This window comes from Bubalus bubalis, chromosome 14, assembly GCF_019923935.1.
Source record: "Bubalus bubalis isolate 160015118507 breed Murrah chromosome 14, NDDB_SH_1, whole genome shotgun sequence".
In the NCBI taxonomy this organism is placed as follows: domain Eukaryota; kingdom Metazoa; phylum Chordata; class Mammalia; order Artiodactyla; family Bovidae; genus Bubalus; species Bubalus bubalis.
This window is the reverse complement of record NC_059170.1, coordinates 71,874,187-71,893,348: the sequence shown is the minus strand read 5'-3', so window position 1 is coordinate 71,893,348 and position 19,162 is coordinate 71,874,187. Positions and strand designations below refer to the sequence as shown.

Genomic DNA, 19,162 nt, shown 5'->3' with positions numbered 1-19,162 from the left:
TCTGGTTGATGGAATAATAAATAATGGAGGCAAAAATAAAACTAGAAGAGCGAGGGATAGGGGCTCATTCCCAGAGGAAGTGGGAAAAACTGGTACCAGGTGACTGCAATGTTATCAATATTCAGGAATTAGTGGTGATAGAGGAAATTAAATCAGTGAGCTGCTGAAAACACAGCATCCACAGAAAGTCAGATTCCATCACATTTATGAGTGAGTGGGGGATAACCACACCAACAGGAAAAACCCTGGGAAAGCAGAAAGAAAATATCAATGTTTGGACACTAGATGGTGACTGTGGAGGTAAGAGGCAACTCTCAGAAAATCTTTTTTTTTTTTTAAATAGAGAAACTAATTTTAAGAAAGGGAAGCAAGGGACACTAAGTCCAAAGCAATCTGTTGACCCTTAAACATGATAAATAAAAGTGAACTAGGAAATAACCTTGAACATAACAAAGGTGGAAAATATAAGAAGGTTGCCAGTAGTTAGATGTGGACCCGAGGGCTTGAGTTCAGTTCAGTCGCTCAGTCGTGTCCAACTCTTTGAGACCCCATGAACCGCAGCATGCCAGGCCTCTCTGTCCATCACCAACTCCCAGAGTTTACCCAAACCCACGTCCATTGAGTTGGTGATGCCATCCAACCATCTTATCCTCTGTTGTCCCCTTCTCCTCCTGCCCTCAATCTTTCCCAGCATCAGGGTCTTTTCCAATGAGTCAGCTCTTCGCACCAGGTGGCCGAAGTATTGGAGTTTCAGCTTCAACATCAGTCCTTCCAATGAACACCCAGGATTGATCTCCTTTAGGATCTCCTTGCAGTCCAAGGGACTCTCAAGAGTCTTCTCCAATACCGCAGTTCAAAAGCAACAATTCTTCAGTGCTCAGCTTTCTTTATAGTCCAACTCTCACATCCATACATGACCACTGGAAAAACCATAGCCTTGATCAGACTGACCTTTGTTGACAAAGTAATGTCTCTGCTTTTTAATATGCTGTCTAGGTTGGAAAGATATCCTATCCTTCCAAGGATCCGAGGGCTTATGTCTCAATAATCCCAATATGCAAAAAACATGGAAAGTCTGACAAGAATAAACTTAAAAAAAATGTCTTGGCAAGAAAGCAAATGCAACTTTAAGACGTATAAATAGAAAAACAACTTGTTTGTCAAGGATGTGTAATAAAAGAATTTTTAAAATAGTTATCCCTTTATTCATTGAAAACAAAATCAATAGTATGCTACTTTAAAAATTAGAGATTTGGTGATTCTTCCCTTTAAAAAAAATGAGGCAGAAAGTGGAAAATAAATGGGAATGGGGGAAAAACAAGAGGAAGATTTTATCTAGTTTCTCTCTTCTTTCTCTGAGCCTGGTCAAATGCTCTATGACTCAGAGGTATCTGCAGCCTCACCCTCTCCCCCAACAGGTCTGTGTAAACCTTTACCACTAAGTCACATACCTGTGACATTACCCACTTATTTATCCACTTCCTATTTGTACAACCAGCTACCCAAGAGGAATTCTGTTTCTGAGATCTCTCACCAGGCTGAATGAGTTCACAGACACCCTGAACTAAATTATCTAAATACATCTAAGCATGGGGGACTTTAAGAAAAAAATCTTGACATATCGTTATCTTTAAAGATTACTTTAGTGATGCAAGCAAAGATAGATATACTTTCCTAAAAAGTACCTCTCTCTCTAGCTCTCTTTTTTTAAGGTAAAAAATATACAATTGACATGAAAATCTAGGTTTTAGGCTTATATTAGTCCCATTTTGAAACCTGGCACTTGAAAATCTTTTGGCTGGAGTTCTTAAGAATCTGAGTTATATGAAGTATGAAGCTGAAAGGTAAGTCTCCTCCTTTGCATAAAGGATGCAGACATTTGAAAACACTTTCTGGGTTTCAGATCTTACAAAAGCAGATTTTACTTATATGTTTCTTTAATTTTTGTACCCCAGAAATTTTCATAAGAATTTTTTATACTTTCATAGTTTACTTCTCCCTTTAACTTCATAACTATTTTGGTAACAAATGTTTAGAATCAAAGTTTTCAAAAATCTGTGTGGTAACATGAGTTGTGTATAATGTACTTTATAGAGCAAAGTAAGCTAATCCTGAATATTCATTGGAAGGACTGAAGCTGAAGCTCCAATACTTTGGTCACATGAAGTGAAGAGCCGACTCACTGGGAAATACCCTGATGCTGGGAAAGACTGAAGGCAATAGGAGAAGGGGGCGGCAGAGGATAAGATGGTTGGATAACATCACTGACGCAAGGGACATGAGTTTGAGCAAACTCTGGGAGATAGTGGAGGACAGGGGGGCCTGGCCTGCTGCAGTCCATGGGATCACAAAAAGTCAAATATGACTGAGCACTGAACAACAACAAGCTAAGCAAACACATTATGACTAAAAAAAATTACAGGGATTGAGATATTAAATGGATCTTTGCTCTCTTCTCAGCTATCTATCCAGCATCTTATCTAAGATAGTTTATCAAGGTATCATGTAGGTATCTAGATATCTTGATATTCACGTGATATCTTGATACACAGATCACAGGTAGGTTCCCACGCTATGAAAATTTTGTGGTATTTCCAAGCTGACTTTAACAGTTAGAGATCAATAACAGTTCTTCACACCCTAAGAGACCTTATTTCCTTTACACAAGAATCAAAGAAATTTGAGTATGCTAGTATGCTCTACAGTCCACAATGAATACTCATTGTCACAAGCAAGCCACCAATGAGTCAGTGGTAGGGGGTCAGTTTCCTCAAGGCCTTCAGGATGATGCTGAGATTTTGTACCAGTCTTCCACTACGATGGTACCTATCACTTCATGGAATAATCACATACATGAAGCGCGTGCCTGGCTATTTACCCATATTTCTGTCTTCCCGTTGTTTTTCCTGCATCTCTCGGCCAGGGAGTAGAGCTCCACGGTGGTCTCGGAGATCAGGTCCACGTTTTTGCCCTTCACGATGATCTGCATCACTCGTCCCTTGTTGATGTGGGCGTCGAAAGTGCTGTCCCAGGGTGGGTACATGGTTGGCTTTTTCTGGATGTACATCTGCCCATTCTCTAGGAATGGAAAGATATGTTCTCATTACGCTTTCAGCCTGTTTTGGGAAATAATTCACCCATTCCCTCTGCTCTCGAGGACTCTATAAGTCTTTTGGGAGGATGACAATAACACATACAAGAATTAGAGACACTCAGAGAATGAACTCGTGGTTACCAGAGAGGACGGATGGGGGAAGAGATAGTTAGGGAGCTGGGGATGGGCATGCACACACTGCTGTATCTAAAATACATGACCAACAAGGCCCTACTGTATAGCACAGGAAACTCTGCTCAGGTAGCTGCCTGGATGGAAGAGGGATTTGGGGGAGAATGGATACATGTATTCATGCATGGTTGAATCGCTCTGGTGTGCACCTGAAATTATCACAACATTGTTAATCGACTATACTCCAAAAAAAAAAAAAAAAGAATTAGAGATAAAATAGGACAAAATGAGACAGTTCCAAGGTAATGTACTAAAACTTGGAAGTCAACCTGGATAATTTATGCAAATAAATCTGGCATCTTGCACTGGCCATGCTCTTTTCCTATTCATCAGTTGCTTCTTTTGAAGTCTGAACACCTGAGCAAATACAAAGAACCCAGCAGCTAAGCCTGGTATGTTTGGTAGAGGACAGTGACCTAGATACCCCTCTTTTTTTTTTTAACAGGTTTTATACTTTTATGCCTTTGGGGATCCTTCTGTGTTAATGTATTAACGGTGGACACATGACTGTTTAATTTCACTGGTATCTAGTAAAAAAAAAAAAAGATAATATAAAACTACTGTGTGTTGATTTGAAAAGACAGTGACTTAATTTCAGGCTTATACTGAGTGCTCTTTTAGGAAGATATTTTTTAAATTTCCACTCAACATAAATACCTTTAATACGCAAAACCTTTAAAATACCATGAACCATTATTTTCTTCTCAAAATGAGGATAGCTTTTAACATAAAGCATGCACCCTAAGCAAAAACTAACAAGTATCTCAGAGAGGTGGAGGTCATCATCCCTGGAGTCAGTGAAGCAGGCTGCAGAGGGCCCGCAAATGGTTAGTGACAGGAACCAAGGGCAGGACGATGACGTTTAAAGGAACCATCCCAGAACCACCAGGGAAAGTGATTACTAGTGGGATTCAGCAGGGTTGTCCTATCCTCCCTCCATATTGGATTCTCTGTAGCATTTATGCTTCAGTCGTTGCAGGAGCAGAAAACTGCTGCTGTATTTCAGGGTTTCTTTCTTGTGATCCTAAGCACATGAAGCGGCAGTTTGAGCAGAGATTTATCAGAGATGTTGATAAAGCAAAAAGAAAACGTCACTGAAAGCAGGGAAACAAGGCAGTTCTAGCTCTTGACGCATGGTGCTGAAAGACAACAGGCATCAGGCATTTGCTCAATTATTCTTTGGGAGGTACACAAGGATCTGAATAAGCTGAAACCTCACACTGGAGGTAAAGCTGGCTGTGAGAGGCATAAACTCTAACAATGCTGAGCACGGATTGGAAGGGGGATATTTTTATGGTTTGTTTAACAGAAATTTAACTCAGGATTAGACTTTAAAAAAAAAGCCATGGCAATATTAGTGATCAGAGTAATGTTTTACTTCCACAGGCTTCACGCTACCTCTCAAAATTCCTTTAACTTCTTCCAGCCGTTATCATTCAGCACACCCAGGAAATGGACAGAAATTCCCATAGCAAGGCATTTTTCACACTTTCATTCAGTAAAGACGGTCATCATTTATAAAGAGAACGAGAACTCAAGATCCTCTATGTACAGTGGGGTTTACTATTTTCAAAGGCTCCTAGACTGACAGCATTGTGTCCTATTTGCTCCTGTTCTTTGCTTTGTGTAAACTGCAGCCTTAACATCCCGAACACGGAAACCTGCTGAAACGCTACAGAAGTAATATTTTAAATACCACGTTCAGAGAGATTTCTTTTCAGGACAAATCTAAAACAAAATGAAAAAACAAAAACTTCCGTGCTCCAAGGCTAACCTTTCAGAAAAACAAATTTCGTTTCCAACATGTCCTCTTGATTCCTGTGGCTGATTAGACCAAGTTCAAAGGCAAGGCCAAAAGAAGAAATAGTTACTTTAAAAAAGGCTCCCAGGAGGCAAATGTCAGTGAGACCTGTGGATGTAAAGGGAACCAGATCCAAGGGACCCATTAAGTCAAAAAGCAGCTTTGAAAAACTCAGACATTGCACACTTCAAAGATTTTGGTGACATTTGAAAGGTTTTAGATTGGGAGCAAGTGCCATTCTCACTGTTAACTAAACAGGAGAGAGATCTGGGCAGAAGGGAACTCAAGATGATCAGTCAGTCTCCTCCGCTTTGATGTGCTCCTGGGGCTGGAAAGCAGAAGCCAGTTGAGCACGGAGAAGTCTTTTAAGGGAAAGAAAAGCCAGCATCTGGGATTGGAAATCCCAGGGTTCTGAGCTGGACACATCCAGCTGGAGGTCATCACCTGCAGAATCAGGTTCCTCTTGCACCCAGGAACATCACTTAATTTTTCTTTTTCAAGACTACCTTCTCTCTCCATCTTTCTCTCCAGCCCCAATTCTCTCCCCGCATGATCCTGCTTTGATGTCTTCACTTCACATGACTTACTATGTGATCTTTATGCTTTTTGCTTATCTTCTGCTAGGAGAGGAACTCTGAAGGCAAGACATGTCTCTGGCCCAATATACAGTAGGTGCTCCATAAATACCTTCTCTGTAAATGCACTGTAGTGGCTCCTAATCGTTCCTGTGACTGCCTCAGTGGCAATCAGACTTCCCTACAAAGTGTCATCTGCTAAAACCAGGAATGTGTGTAGAGAGGTAGGGAAAGGCAGGGAGGCTGGAAAGACCATGGGATGTAAACTTCATCCTGCTTTTTTTTTTTCCTTTTCTTTCTGTTTTTGGAAAGTCCATGAGAACTTTAAAATACAGAGGCAGGGACCAGACAGGGTAGGAACAGTTTAAGTAATCATGAAGATATTCTAGACAGAATAGGATTATCTTATTTTTCCTGAGTGACACTATCTACTCACATTATCATTTCTAATGTGCTTCAGGAAATAAGTTGGTTAAAATATTATCAAATTTTCTTTAAAATATTTTAGCAGTCAGTTCATTAGACAATTTAGCTTTATGTTCATTCTTCCAAATGGAAGAAATATTCCAAATGTCCATTCAATACTCATTTTTTTCCTGTTCACTTATTACAATGTACAGTGATGTTAATTACTATTTCATTTAGAAAAATCCCTTGACTCCATGGTACTACCCTGCTCAAATGTACACACTAGTGACCTTGCTGTACCAGTAATTTAGACAAGCCAGAGTAGGATGATTTTATTGGAAAGATCTAAACCCATGAAGGAATCTTGGAAGACTGTCATGCTTTCCTCCTCCCCATGAAATTTTCATGAATATTTAAATCTGACAAAATTCTTTAACTCACCTGGGGTCTTAGTAAAGGAAGTCTTCTGAAATTTGAACCCTAATCGCTAATCCTATATTTTTTGTACTATTTATCTGAGCTTGGTCAAAGAAGCAGTAAAGTATCTTTGGCGTTAAGTCTAAGACAATGGAATATTACTCAGCCATAAAAAGGAATGCATTTGAGTCGGTATTCGTGAGGTGGATGAACCTAGATACTGTTATACAGAGTGAAGTCAGTCGGAAAGAAGAACACCAATACATTAACGCATATATATGGAATCTAGAAAAATGGTACTGATGAACTTATATTCAGGGCAGGAATAACTTCGCAGATAACAGAAAACAGGCTTTGGACACAGTAGGGGAAGGAGAGGGCGGGACAAATTCAGAGAGTGGCACTGAAACATACACATCACCATATGCAGAATCGCTAGGTAGAGGGAAGCTGGTGCACAGCACAGGGAGCGCAGCCTGGTGCTGAGACAGCCTGGAGGGCCGGAGGGAGGTCTAGAGGGAGGGGCATAGGTATACTTAAGGCTGATCCACGTGGCTGTACAGCAGCCGCTAACACAATATTCTAAAGTAAGTATCCTCCAACTAAAAGGTTTCAAAATGCAAGACGATGCAGACGTTATCTATAATCACAGAAAACCATCAGACAATACTGTACCATGTTCTACTTTAGCTCATTAAAGTAGGTTTTTGGTTTTTTTCCTTCGTTAACTCCTCACATAACGTCCTCAACTCATTCCTTTGTTTATGTGGAAAATGACCTAGAACATAAGGCAGGCAACCAGGTCTAGTTCACAGCCCGTTACCAAGCCCATGTGCCTCTGAGGAAGCACTTGGCTTCTCTGGGCGTCGCTTCCTGAGCTGGAAAGTCAGGTCGAGTCTGGCGACCTTGAAGATCCCGGAAGGCCTTGCTTCCCCGTTCACTGCAGGGTCTTCCTCTTCCCCCGCCCCCCACGCCCAGCACCCACTCAAACTTACCTGATTCAACATACTCTTTGACAAGTACGGCGCAGTAAGGGTTAACCGCCTCACCCTGGCAGGACTGGCAGGACCCACAGTCAAAGTTGGACAAACCAATTCGGAGAAACGGTGACATGATGGTCACTCCCTGCAAAGCGACAGAAGACAACAGCTGTTTGAAGACTGTAAAATATATTATTTGGGGTGTTGCATCCCTGTTAACCAGTGCTTTATCTCTGAAAGCCAGAGCCTCAAGTGGCTTGACTATCCATTCAAACAAATGTTTTACTTCCCCTTCTGCACGGTGCATTATTGGGCTCACCCCAAACCGCAGGCTGACGTGCCAGAGAAAGCGGCGTCCTGGACTAAGGTTATTTGACCTTGTCACTTAGACCTAAGTCCCACTCCTAATTGAATGGAGTTATATTTAATAGTTGCAGAGAGACACAAACGCATTCCAACACTTCATTTCTTCTATTCGTCAAGTAGGTACCCAGGAAACAACACAGTAATAAGAAAATGAGTTTATAAACAGTGAGTCTATTTTAGTCACAGCAGTTAAATATGACACTGTGAAATTCTTACATGGGCTATTTGTGTGTGTGATGGAACGGGCTCTGGGTGTTTATTTAGCAGCTGATCTGTTTACTTTAGACATATACACAGATATATATATCTGTGTCTGTGTGTGTGTGTGTGTGTATGTATTCAAAGAGCTTTTGAACAGTTTGAACCACTTAAAAACCCTAAATCACTGACCACCATAAAATAGCAACTTCACTGTAGAAAGAGAAACAAAGGACTTTGTAAAAGACAAAGATCTAATAATTACACTTTCTGGGAGATGTCAGTGAAAATCATCTTAGTGTTGGCTACAGAGTCAGGGATTCTAGTCTGATTTTTCATCTACTGTTCTTTCCTTTGTTTGACCATTTACTTCAACTAAAGCTCCCTCCCTTTTTAACCTACTTTTCCATGAGGCTCCATGAATCTGAAACTATTACCCAGTATCAATAATTAGTGATAAAAATACACTCTTGCTTCCTGTCTCTTGAACAGATTTCACCTCATGAATTTTCCAAAACATTCTTAAGGAAGCCAAAGGCCAAAAAGTTCATTTGGGTTTTTCTGTAAGAGATTATAGGAACTTTTTGACCAACCCAGTATCAAGAAGAAAGCATTTCCCATCTTTCTTATCTTTGTGGAAAAGAACAAAACTACTCAGAGTAACAGGCTCCCAGATGCCATAATCGATGACACAACCGGAAATCTCGAAGCCATCATCTGAAGCCAGCAGAGCCATGAAAGATCACCAGTCCTCTGGGCCTCTGGAATGCTGCTGGTCTTTGGGTTTTTTGTTTGTTTGTTTGTTTTTAACCAACAGGGAGACATATCAGGGGCCCTTGACAACTGCTGTTAATTTCATGGAGATTAAGACAGTCCCAATTTCTTGCAGTTCAGCAGGTTTAAATAAAAGAGATGGTCACAGAATCATCCTGATTTGTCTCATGTTCTTAGCCTCTGAAACACATTCCCATGAATTAGCAGTGAGATGACTTCCAGGTTTGTCTTTAGGGAGCCCCCTTACCCTCTGAGCTTAGAACTCTTGGGTAGAAGCCTGTCTAAGAAATGAGAATTCTCCAGAGAAAACTTGAGACCCCAGCCACCCACCTCTCCCCCCGGGGTTCCTGGGTCATGTAGATCTTTCAGACTAATTTATATTCTTCCACTGATCAAGCCAAGAATTGGCATCATTTATGAGACTATTTACCACATGTGGACTTTTTGAAGATTTCCTCAAAACAAGCTGAAGGTAAGCAATTCATTCGGACTGGAGCCTGGAAGGATCAGTGACTCATAATGTTTGAGTTACAAGCACTCTGACCTTTACTGACTATGTGTCACTTTGCTATTTCCAGGCTGGGCTCAGAATTAGGCAACAGCGCTCACTGAGCACCTGGGAAAATCTGTCTGGGGAACAGACAGAAGGCTGTAGGGTCCACAGGGGGTCTATCACAGCAAGGAAGTGAGTTGCAGTGAAACCCCTCCTCCTGCAGGGCTGGACATCACCCGATGTCCTATTCACGAGCGATCCGGGTTCCCTCGCCAGTCTGCCTGCCCTATCCCCTCACACATGGGCATTCTGCCCATCTGCCCAATGCATCCATCTATCTGGTAGCAAAGCCAACACCTCTCGTTCTTAAGGCCTGGTCCCAGGGATGGCATCTGACATTTTGACATTTAGAAAGCAGAACTGGCATTTGTGTGCTTCACCTCACACATCGTTCAGTAAAGCCTCAAGCTCAGGGGTGCCTTTTTAAGGCAAAAGGTAGCATTTTATTCCTGAGCTACTCAGAATCTTCTCTCCTTCTGTATCGGCAGTAGGTGATCATGTCCTGGCTATTATAAATGGTGCTGCTATGATCAATGGGGACCTAGGGTGTCACACAGAGTGAAGTCACAGAAACAAATATAATGCATAGATATATGAAATCTAGAAAAATGGCATGTGAATGTGAAAGTTGCTCAGTCGTGTCTGACTCTGTGACCACATGGAATTCTCCAGGCCAGAATGCTGGAGTGGGTAGCCATTCCCTTCTCCAGGGGATCTTCCCAATCCAGGGATCAAACCCAGGTCTCCCACACTGCAGGCAGATTCTTTGCCAGCTGAGCCACAAGGGAAGCCCAAGAATACTGAAGTGGACAGCCTATCCCCTCTCCAGTGGATCTTGGCAACCCAGGAATCAAACCGGGGTCTCCTGCATTGCAGGTGGATTCTTTACCTATTGAGTTACGAGGAAAGCCCCAGAAAAATGATATAGATGATCTTATTTGCAAAGCAGAAATAGAGACACAAATGTAGAGAACTAATATATGGATACTAAGGGGGAAGGGAGGGTGGGAGGAACTGGGAGATTGTGATTAACATAGACTGCTGATACTCTGTATAAAATAGATAACTGATGAGAAGCTACTGTGTAGCACCGGGAACTCTGCTCAGTGCTCTGTGGTGCTCTGAACGGAAAAGAAATCCAAAAGGGAGGGGATACATGTATACACAATAGCTGCTTCATTTTGCTGTATAGTAGAAACTAACACAACATTATAAAGCAACTATACCCCAATAAAAATTGATTAAAAAAACAGTAATAGGTGATTATAATGAAATGAAGAAAATACACAAAGTTAGTAAAACTCTCCTTACCTGAGGCAAATTGCATTCATTATTTTGATGGATTTTTCTCTAGTCTATTTTAATTCATGGGTTTTGTGTTTTTGTTTTATATTCCATGCTCCTACTGTATGTATGAGATTATACCTGACTTTTAATTTAACATTTTATCATGAAGATTGTGCAACTTACTATGCCATCTTCCTAAGCATCCTTTTAATTCTTGCATGATATCCCATTGAGGGACAGCTCCATTATCTGCTTTATTAAAGTCTTATAGTTACATACAGAGATTGTGTCCAGTTATTCCAATATAGAAATTAGCTGATAAGCACCTTTTACAATTTTTTTTTTAATTGAGGAAGACTGCATCAGACTAGGTCACTAGAGAACTCCAATATTACTGGATCAAATGATATTACTGTTTGTAAGAGATTACTATTTAAAGAAAATAACAAAAGGGGAAAATATCTATTGTAAATGTAACAGAAAATAAGTGATCATCATTCTTATATAAAAAGTATACACAAATGTGTAGGAAAAAATACCCAAACCACTACCCATGCATGACCCAACTAAATAAGTGACAATGACATGAATATATAAAATACAAAAAACACGGTTGTAACTAGTTTGTAGGAAAATTTCCAGCCTTGTGAGCAAGTCAAGAAATGCAAAAACAAAGCAAGATACTATATAATTGTATTTATGTGACATTCTTGAAAAGATAAGCTTCACGGGAGAAAAAAATCAGCGGTTAGAGGACAGGATGTGATTATAAAGGAATGGCATGAGCAGGTTAGGGGCGACGGTCTGACTGTTTTACAGCCTGGTTGTGGTGGCAGTCGCAGAAATCTAGACGTAAATACACAGAATGATTCACCCAAAATAAATGTCAATTTTTCCACATGGTAACTTAAGAACCAAAATAAAGATATATGCTACTGCATTTCAAGGCATAGATTATAAATTCAGAGGTTATATAAAGAATATATATTAGGAAATGGAGAATCCATATAATAAAATACTGAATTAAAATCTGAAGTAAAGAAGAATAGCCTCAATTTACTAAAGGGAGATGGTCAGAGTCTTAAAAAAAAAAGAACATCTTTCACTCTGTAGCATTTAAACGCTCCTGAAATTTTGCATTTTTGTGCAAATAGCTGAAAAAAAGTAACATCAGCATTTAACAATGCATTTTCTTTGAGGTATATTAATAGTCAATTCAAACTATAATAATAAAATAACTAAAATACTTAAAACATAAAATAAAACAATAACATTACTTTACCTGGGCAATTAGCAAATATTTTTTGAAGTGCTCTTCCCTAACGCTGGCAAGGACAACACACATCAAATGCTATCTTACAAAGCTCTTGTGAGCATAAATTTCCACAGTCCTGTTGAACACACACACACACACACGCATGTATGTATATGCATATATGCAAATCTCAAGAGCCAAGAAGATATGGAATAAGCACATGAAGATGAAATTAACATGAAAGATTTTTGTGGGGTGACTTCTTGTGCTCAGACCGGATGGTAAGGGAGAAGGGGGATTCCCCTGGGTTAAAATAGAAAGGAGAATTACTCTTGTACAGAAATACAGGCACTGGAATATCATCCATCAGGACTGTCCTCTCCCAGTCTCTCTATGGAGTGTATATTTCATAATCTCTTTACTGCCAATCACAGTGACCTTGCTTTTTACAACAAAGAATACGTGCATAAGAGTGGCTGGCCGTGACTTCCCTGGTGGTCCAGTGGTTAAGAATCTGCCTGCCAGTGCAGGGGACACGGGTTCAATCCCTGGTCTCAGAAGACTCCACATGACACAAGGCAACTAAGCCCGTGCACCACTGAGCCTGCATGACCCAGAGCCCATGCATGCTCTGCAACAGGAGAGGCCACTGCATCGAGAAGCCTGTGTGCATTGAGAAGCCTGTGCACCATAACTAGAGAAAGCCCACGCACAGCAATGAAGATCCAGAACAGCCAAAAATAAATGATAAAATTACATTTTAAAAAAAGTGACTGGCCAGCCAAGGCTGTCCTGGTAGCCCAGGGCAGGACACTCTGCAGACCGTTCATCTGAGCACTCCCCTGGACAGCTCCTGGGGACCCTTGACCTGCCAGGTCTGCAGGGAACTCACTGTCTTGCCTTTGGAATCTGCCCAGTGACTGGTGCCAGGACTCCTGGCCTAGCACCCCGCCTAGACATCACCCTTTCTCTCATCCGCCACAACCAACTTTCTCTTCTCCTTCCCCACCTCCTCTCCCTCCTTCCCTGGGACCTCCATTCTGCATCATCCCCCGTTAGACCCAATGTAGCAGCTTACTGTCTCTCTCCAGCCTTGTCACCTCTCACTTCCAGTCGGATCTCCACACTGCAGCCCCGAGGACCTTCCTTAAGATCACGCAGAGCTCCCACCGCTTCTCCCATGTGTCATACTGCTTTGTGGCTCTAGGCGCTTCACAATCCCGCCCCTCTCTCTGGACCGCTTTCCTAGTCCCCCTGTCCGCCACCTGCCCCTCCCCCACTTCCTCATCTTCCAAGTTCCTGCTCAGTCTCTACCTCCTCTGCAAAGCCCTTCTTCCCTCACCTCCATTCCTGCCCCCCTCACATCTTGGTGGAATTTACTCAGCCTCCCATGGTCCCTGGGTACCCTGCGAGACACACCTGTCATAGCAGTTTGCCTCTCCTCTGCCATTTCAAAAGTCTGAGTGGTGCTGATCCTGTAACTCCCATTCTCTTTGTCTTCAGCCCTCAGCCTCCAAATCTGGGGGCACAGAAGGGCCCCACCAGGATTTCTCCAACATAATCCTTAGAGAGGGTGGGATATAATTACATCCTCAGAAGAGGGGTGGGACTCAATCTACGGAAGTCCCTCTGGTTTAATGCAGTATATCTAGCAAAAGCCTTCCAGAGAGAGTGCATGTGGGTGCCTTCCTCAATAGACCCTAGCTGTGATAAAGAGTTTCCTCTGTTACCATGTTCCTTTGGGGAATGCGGGGTTGGGGAGGAGACCAGTGCTCACACGGTCATATTGCCCCATGATGCTTTATTTGATTGATTCACTCACGTTTGTCTTCCCAAACAAGACTTCGGGCTCTGAGGGTGGAGACCAGGTCTTATTAATCATCTACATACCTCTGAGGATTAATCCCTCTCTCTGATACTGAGCAGATGTTTACTGCCTTCTTGCTAAGGAACTTAATTTTCCAAAGCAACATTTTACATCCCCTCTTAATCTTCATGCATTTCTTTTACCTGCAAGGGTATCCTACGGTCTGATTAGGTGGAGCCAGTTGCAGAGGAAATCAATACAAAGGAAACGTGCCAGGAGTTGTTACAGGCAGAGAATCGATGCCATTATGAGCTCAACGGCAGGAGTTATTTAACTTCTCTGTCTTCTCATTTGGAAAATGGTGATAATGTTGTTACTTGTTTCAAAGGGTGAAGAGAATGAAATGGGGAAACACAGGGAGGCATTGAGAGAAGAGCTGGCACACAGTCCACTCTCAGAAAAAGTTATTATTATTGCAACTCTGATATATTTCCTAGTGTACTTTATGAGCATTATTAGTGTGTACCAGAAAAGGGGAGAACGTGAATGGAAATGGTCTTTTAGGAGCGTTATCTGGGCTGAATTATGTGACCTTCTTCTGCACTCCGCCACTGAGCTCTCATAAAGCCCTTCGGGTATCTCTTCTAAAGCACTTATTTTCCCCTAATGGAGTAATCATAATGCCAGCACTCGTCATGATAAACTGGATGGTGTGTCCATCCAGCCTTCTGCGCTTTAGCTAGCCCAGCCATGAAATATCATCATAACGCGTACTTTAAACTTGTGGAGGATCTTTACTCTTACAGCTCAATGTTTTCCCCTTTAACTACGATCTCATTCCTCTTGGGCAGGTAGATGGGCAAGTCTCACTGCTCAGAGGTGTGCTTGAGGTCATATGCCGTTAAGTATCAAATGGAGAATTCTGGTCTCTTGACTGCCTGGTGCTGCCTGACCTACTTACCTAAACTGACTCACCCACCACAATTCAAACCCACCAAATACTTTCATGGTGACCTGAAGGATTGCCACCACATAACGAAAGCAGCTGGGGGGAAAGTCCATGGAATAGGAAGCAGGAGAAGTTCTCTAAATGCTTGTCAGCAAAAACATGTCGAGACTTCACTTCCTCTGCAGCAAGTCAAGTAAGAACGAGCATACTTCTTTATTTTACAAAAATCTGGACAGCAGATGTATTGCTATAACGTAGCTGGAGGAGCCTTAAAGACAGAGGGAGAGTCTCACAGAAACACCAAAACCTTAGCATGTATCAACAGAAGAGAAAACACAAGCAAATCAATAGCAAGCTTGAGAATGAGAAAAAAATTCAGTGGGTTCCCAATCCATCAGCTCAGTTGAAATTTGGTAAATGTCAGGCAAATTCTGGCAAATGAAGATACACCTACCACTCTCACATTTCTTTATGAGACAGAGAGGCAGCCTGAGCAAACAGAACACATCCCTCCACCTGCCAAAAATGTAGAAATAAAACAAATACTGAAATTTAGGAAAAAGCACCTGTGTGGCATTATTACTATTCTGACACTAGCTTGAATGTGTGACGTGGACAGACAGTCCCATGAAAGCCCAGCTGTCACCAAATTGCGTGAATCCTCAATTGTCTCTGTCCAACTACTCAGCCTGTTTTCTGAACACATCCCAGCGATCCATCTCATTGGCTCTGTTTATACCTTCCTTCCATGTGCGTGCTCCATCACCTGCACTCAGGCACATCCTTCAACCGTTCTCCTCCTTCAAGGACCTCACCTCTGCCCTACCTCATCCAGAGATCCCTTCCTGTTTCCCACAAGAAGAGGAGTGATTTACCCAAAGGATGAACTACAGGAATAACCAATGCTTGCCCAGTCCAGCTCCCTCCTCTCTTTACGGGGATCTGCCAATTTTCAGAGACTGTGTTTCTCTACTCTCCTCTGCTGTGCCATAAGCAGGGCTATCCCGCCAGTCCTGGGAGGCCAGCCATCGTCCAGCACTGCCTATGACCCTGTGAACAACCACCAACCTATTTGCTTGGATGCTTTGGCCATATCTACCAATCCAGCCTTTTATCACTCATCAAGTTGGTTTTTTTCCTTCTCCATCTCTCACGCTTCTGATCTACTTGGTACAAGCACATGCATAGCCTCGAGGGTTATTTTTTGGGTCTTCTACAATTCACAAAATTTTGCAAAAAGCTTTCCATAGCTTGCATTATTCAACCTTCTCACCAAGCCCACGAGGTAGGTATAATTAGCTCCATTCTACAGATTAGAAAGCTGAGGCCTGAGTGGGTAAGCTGAAGGTCAGATAGTTTGTGAGCAACAGAACCTGGATTCCAGCTTTGCTTGCTCAGTGCCTCCACCCAAATTAGTCAATGATTCCTCGTTAGAAAACCACTTCAAGGTTAGGTCAGGGAGGAAGTGAAAGCCTGGAGAGTTCCCCATAGATTGTTCCCATCTGCTCAACCAGCCCCTAATTAGAAAGGACCCACAACAGCTGTCAGACAAGCTTTCCCAGCAGCCTCCTGGCTGCCTACTTGCTCAGTTACCTCGGCTACTAACTTGACATTTCTTTTTGTTGGAACCTGTGCTTTAATGATCTGTCCTTCTACTCCTTGGCTATAACTTGAAGAGTTAAAGGGTGGGTAATGTGGAACTAGCAGTAAAGAACCCGCCTGCCAATGCAGGAAATGCAAGAGATGTGGGTTTGATCCCTGGGTCAGGAAGATCCCCTGAAGGAGGGCATGGCAACCCATTCCAGGATTCTTGCCTAGAGAATCCCATGGACAGAGGAGCCTGGTGGTCTACAGTCTGTAGGATCACAAAAAGTCAAATACGTCTGCAGCAACTTAGCACACACGCAAACAGTATAAAGGAGTTGAAGTTTCTCATCAAAACTTAAGCTCTCTTTTAGAAGTGAGGTCAAAGCTGCTGAACTGGGTGATTTTCCCATGGGCTCCTAAGTCTGTACTGTCCACCTCTGCGTCTTCTCCATTCCTGCTGTTACTGGTGGCTGGCTGGTACCGGTTATGATTCCTGGAGGCAGAGTCCAGAGCAAAACTCACTGCTTTGTATAAAGTCGGTCTCCTTGGCATTCCTTCCTACCCATTGTAGGGTGACCACCTACTGAGCCCAAAGATGCTGCCTCCTATAGAAAGTGGATTTAAGGATGGGTCTATTTATGTCAAATTTTCCTCTTAAAAGACATTCTTGGGACTTCCCAAGTGGTCCAATGATTAAGACTGCTTCTACTGCAGGGGGCGCGGGTTCAATTACTGGTCAGGGAACTAAGATCCTGCATAGTTCGTGGTGCAGCCCAAAATTAAAAAAAGAACAAAGACACTTCACCACACAGAAAAAGGTAATGATGCGAGGTGATAGATACGTGAATTAAATTCACTGTGGTGATTATTTCACTGTATCAAGTTTAATCAAGTCATACATCTTAAATATAGATCCAATTTTTAATCATCAATTATACCTCAATAAAGCTGGTGGAGAAGGCAATGGCTCCCCACTCCAGTACTCTTGCCTGGAAAATCCCATGGACAGAGGAGCCTGGTGGGCTGCAGGCCATGGGGTCGCTAAGAGTCGGACACAACTGAGCGACTTCACTTTCACTTTTCCCTTTCATGCACTGGAGAAGGAAATGGCAACCCACTCTGGTGTTCTTGCCTGGAGAATCCCAGGGATGGGAGAGCCTGGTGGGCTGCCGTCTATGGGGTCGCACAGAATCGGACACGACTGAAGTGACTTAGCAGCAAAGCTAGTGGAAGACAGGTGAGTTTCTCAGTGATTCTACCATCTTATCAACCCAGTAGCTTTAATGACACACACAGAATGCTTTGGGATCTTCCTAGGGTACCAGAGGAAGAGTTCTTCTGCCTGTCAGATGCTCAGGCAGGAAAAATATCCCACCTGAGTGCAGGACATCCAGCAGAGCCAGGGCCCAGGGCTTGGTCAAAGGACATCTCGACTGAGATGGTCAAGGTGAAGCCCCTGGCCAAAGTTTCCCTTTTCCTTGACATGACTGTGTGCCATGAGGGAGGAGGGGACACAGGTAGGAGCCCACAGGAGTGTCAACAAGACAGCCATGGTATAAAATCCAGCTTTCCTCAACCACACAGTCTTACACAAGGGACCTCATCTCTGTGTGACAACGTTTCCATTTCTGCAGTATGGAGAAAATAGCAGACTTGCTTCATAGAGTTGTCATGAAGATTAAATGAATTAACCATTAAATGAAATGCTCACAACAGTGGCAGAAAAGGTAGCTATTATATCACACAGGACTTTCCCAAAGCATCCTTGGAAATTCTCCCTGATGAAATCAATGACTGATGATAACTCACTCAGTGGATTATCTGACCTGACCTAGAACTCACCTAAACTACTGGCTGCTTTTTTTTTTTTTTTTGCCATCAATATTTGCAAACCTGCCTACTAGGTATAAAGCCTTGTGCTGCATAGAAACACATAACAGGGTCTAAATGAGTCTTGGGACCTCAGCATGGGGTAGCCCACGCCTGCCTAGAAGGGATCAGAGAAGGGACTGGACTGCTCTTTCTCGCCTTTCACCTTGTGAGTAAAATGATGTGGCCAGTTAATGCAGACTCAGCATCAAGAGACAAAAAAAGAGATGGCAAAGTGGGCGGTTGCTCCTGGGTATGGCAGGAGCAAAACACCCGTCTGCCCAGTGGTGCTCAAATACCACACCCCACTTCCTTCCCCGGGTGTGTGACAATTTTCAAAGAAAATACAGTACTTGTTAGTATCATCACAGCAGGCGGAAACAGCGATGTTCAGTCCAAAGATGAACTAGCAGTTCTGTAAAGAATAACCTACGCACAGCCCTGCGTGCGTCGGCAGGACCGGCAGTGCTGGGGGAGTAACTGCTGCAGACCAGGAGACAGGATGGCCAAGGGTGGGACCAGGAGGAGGGGGCAGGGTGGGGCTCTGATGATGGAGGGTGGATGTGTGAGCCACCCACCCCTTCTTGTGGCCCACAAATGTCCCCACCTTAGAAACGACTGGGTTGTAAAAGCATGTTTGTGATCGGAGCTTAGACTCCATGGAAACTGAAATCAGATACTCTTTAGGTGCAAGCCCATGATCCGCCCGTACATCTGTTCATTCAGAATGAAGTCAAGATTCTGACACTAAGCACCTTTCTGCCACTGTCCTGGCTTAGGAGGTCTGCCCCTGGTTTTCCCTCCTGTGACCTCTCAGATTTACTGTGGGTTAATAGCCCCATATGGGGTCTATATTCTCAATTTAAAAACCACAGAGTACTTTGATTCTTAGAACACACTAGTTGACTGGGTGAGACCATCTGTATTCTTGGCCACAACTGCAGTGGACACCCACCACCTGGGAGATAGGAACCTCTGAGCCCAGCAGTTCTCAAAGTGGGATTCTGGAAGACCCTCAGCATCCAAACCAGCAAGGGGGCGGGGCAGGCT

General features: G+C 42.9%; 1 protein-coding gene across 7 annotated transcripts in view; it reads right to left on the bottom strand.

Moving 5' to 3' along the window:
- The window catches only part of PRKCQ (protein kinase C theta), a 188,195-nt gene that overhangs the window by 83,818 nt on the left and 85,215 nt on the right, over positions 1 to 19,162 (bottom strand). For 6 of the 7 annotated variants that reach the window (XM_045162727.1, XM_044928258.2, XM_044928259.2 and 3 more), the window contains 2 exons: positions 7,483 to 7,612; positions 2,879 to 3,078 (listed from right to left, as the gene is read on the bottom strand). In XM_045162727.1, coding sequence (XP_045018662.1) covers positions 2,879 to 3,078; positions 7,483 to 7,600 — 318 coding nt within the window. In that variant the 5' untranslated portion in view covers positions 7,601 to 7,612. Of the gene's footprint in view, positions 1 to 2,878; positions 3,079 to 7,482; positions 7,613 to 7,786; positions 7,932 to 19,162 lie in introns of those variants that run through there. The other variant, XM_044928260.2, reaches the window with a different exon arrangement.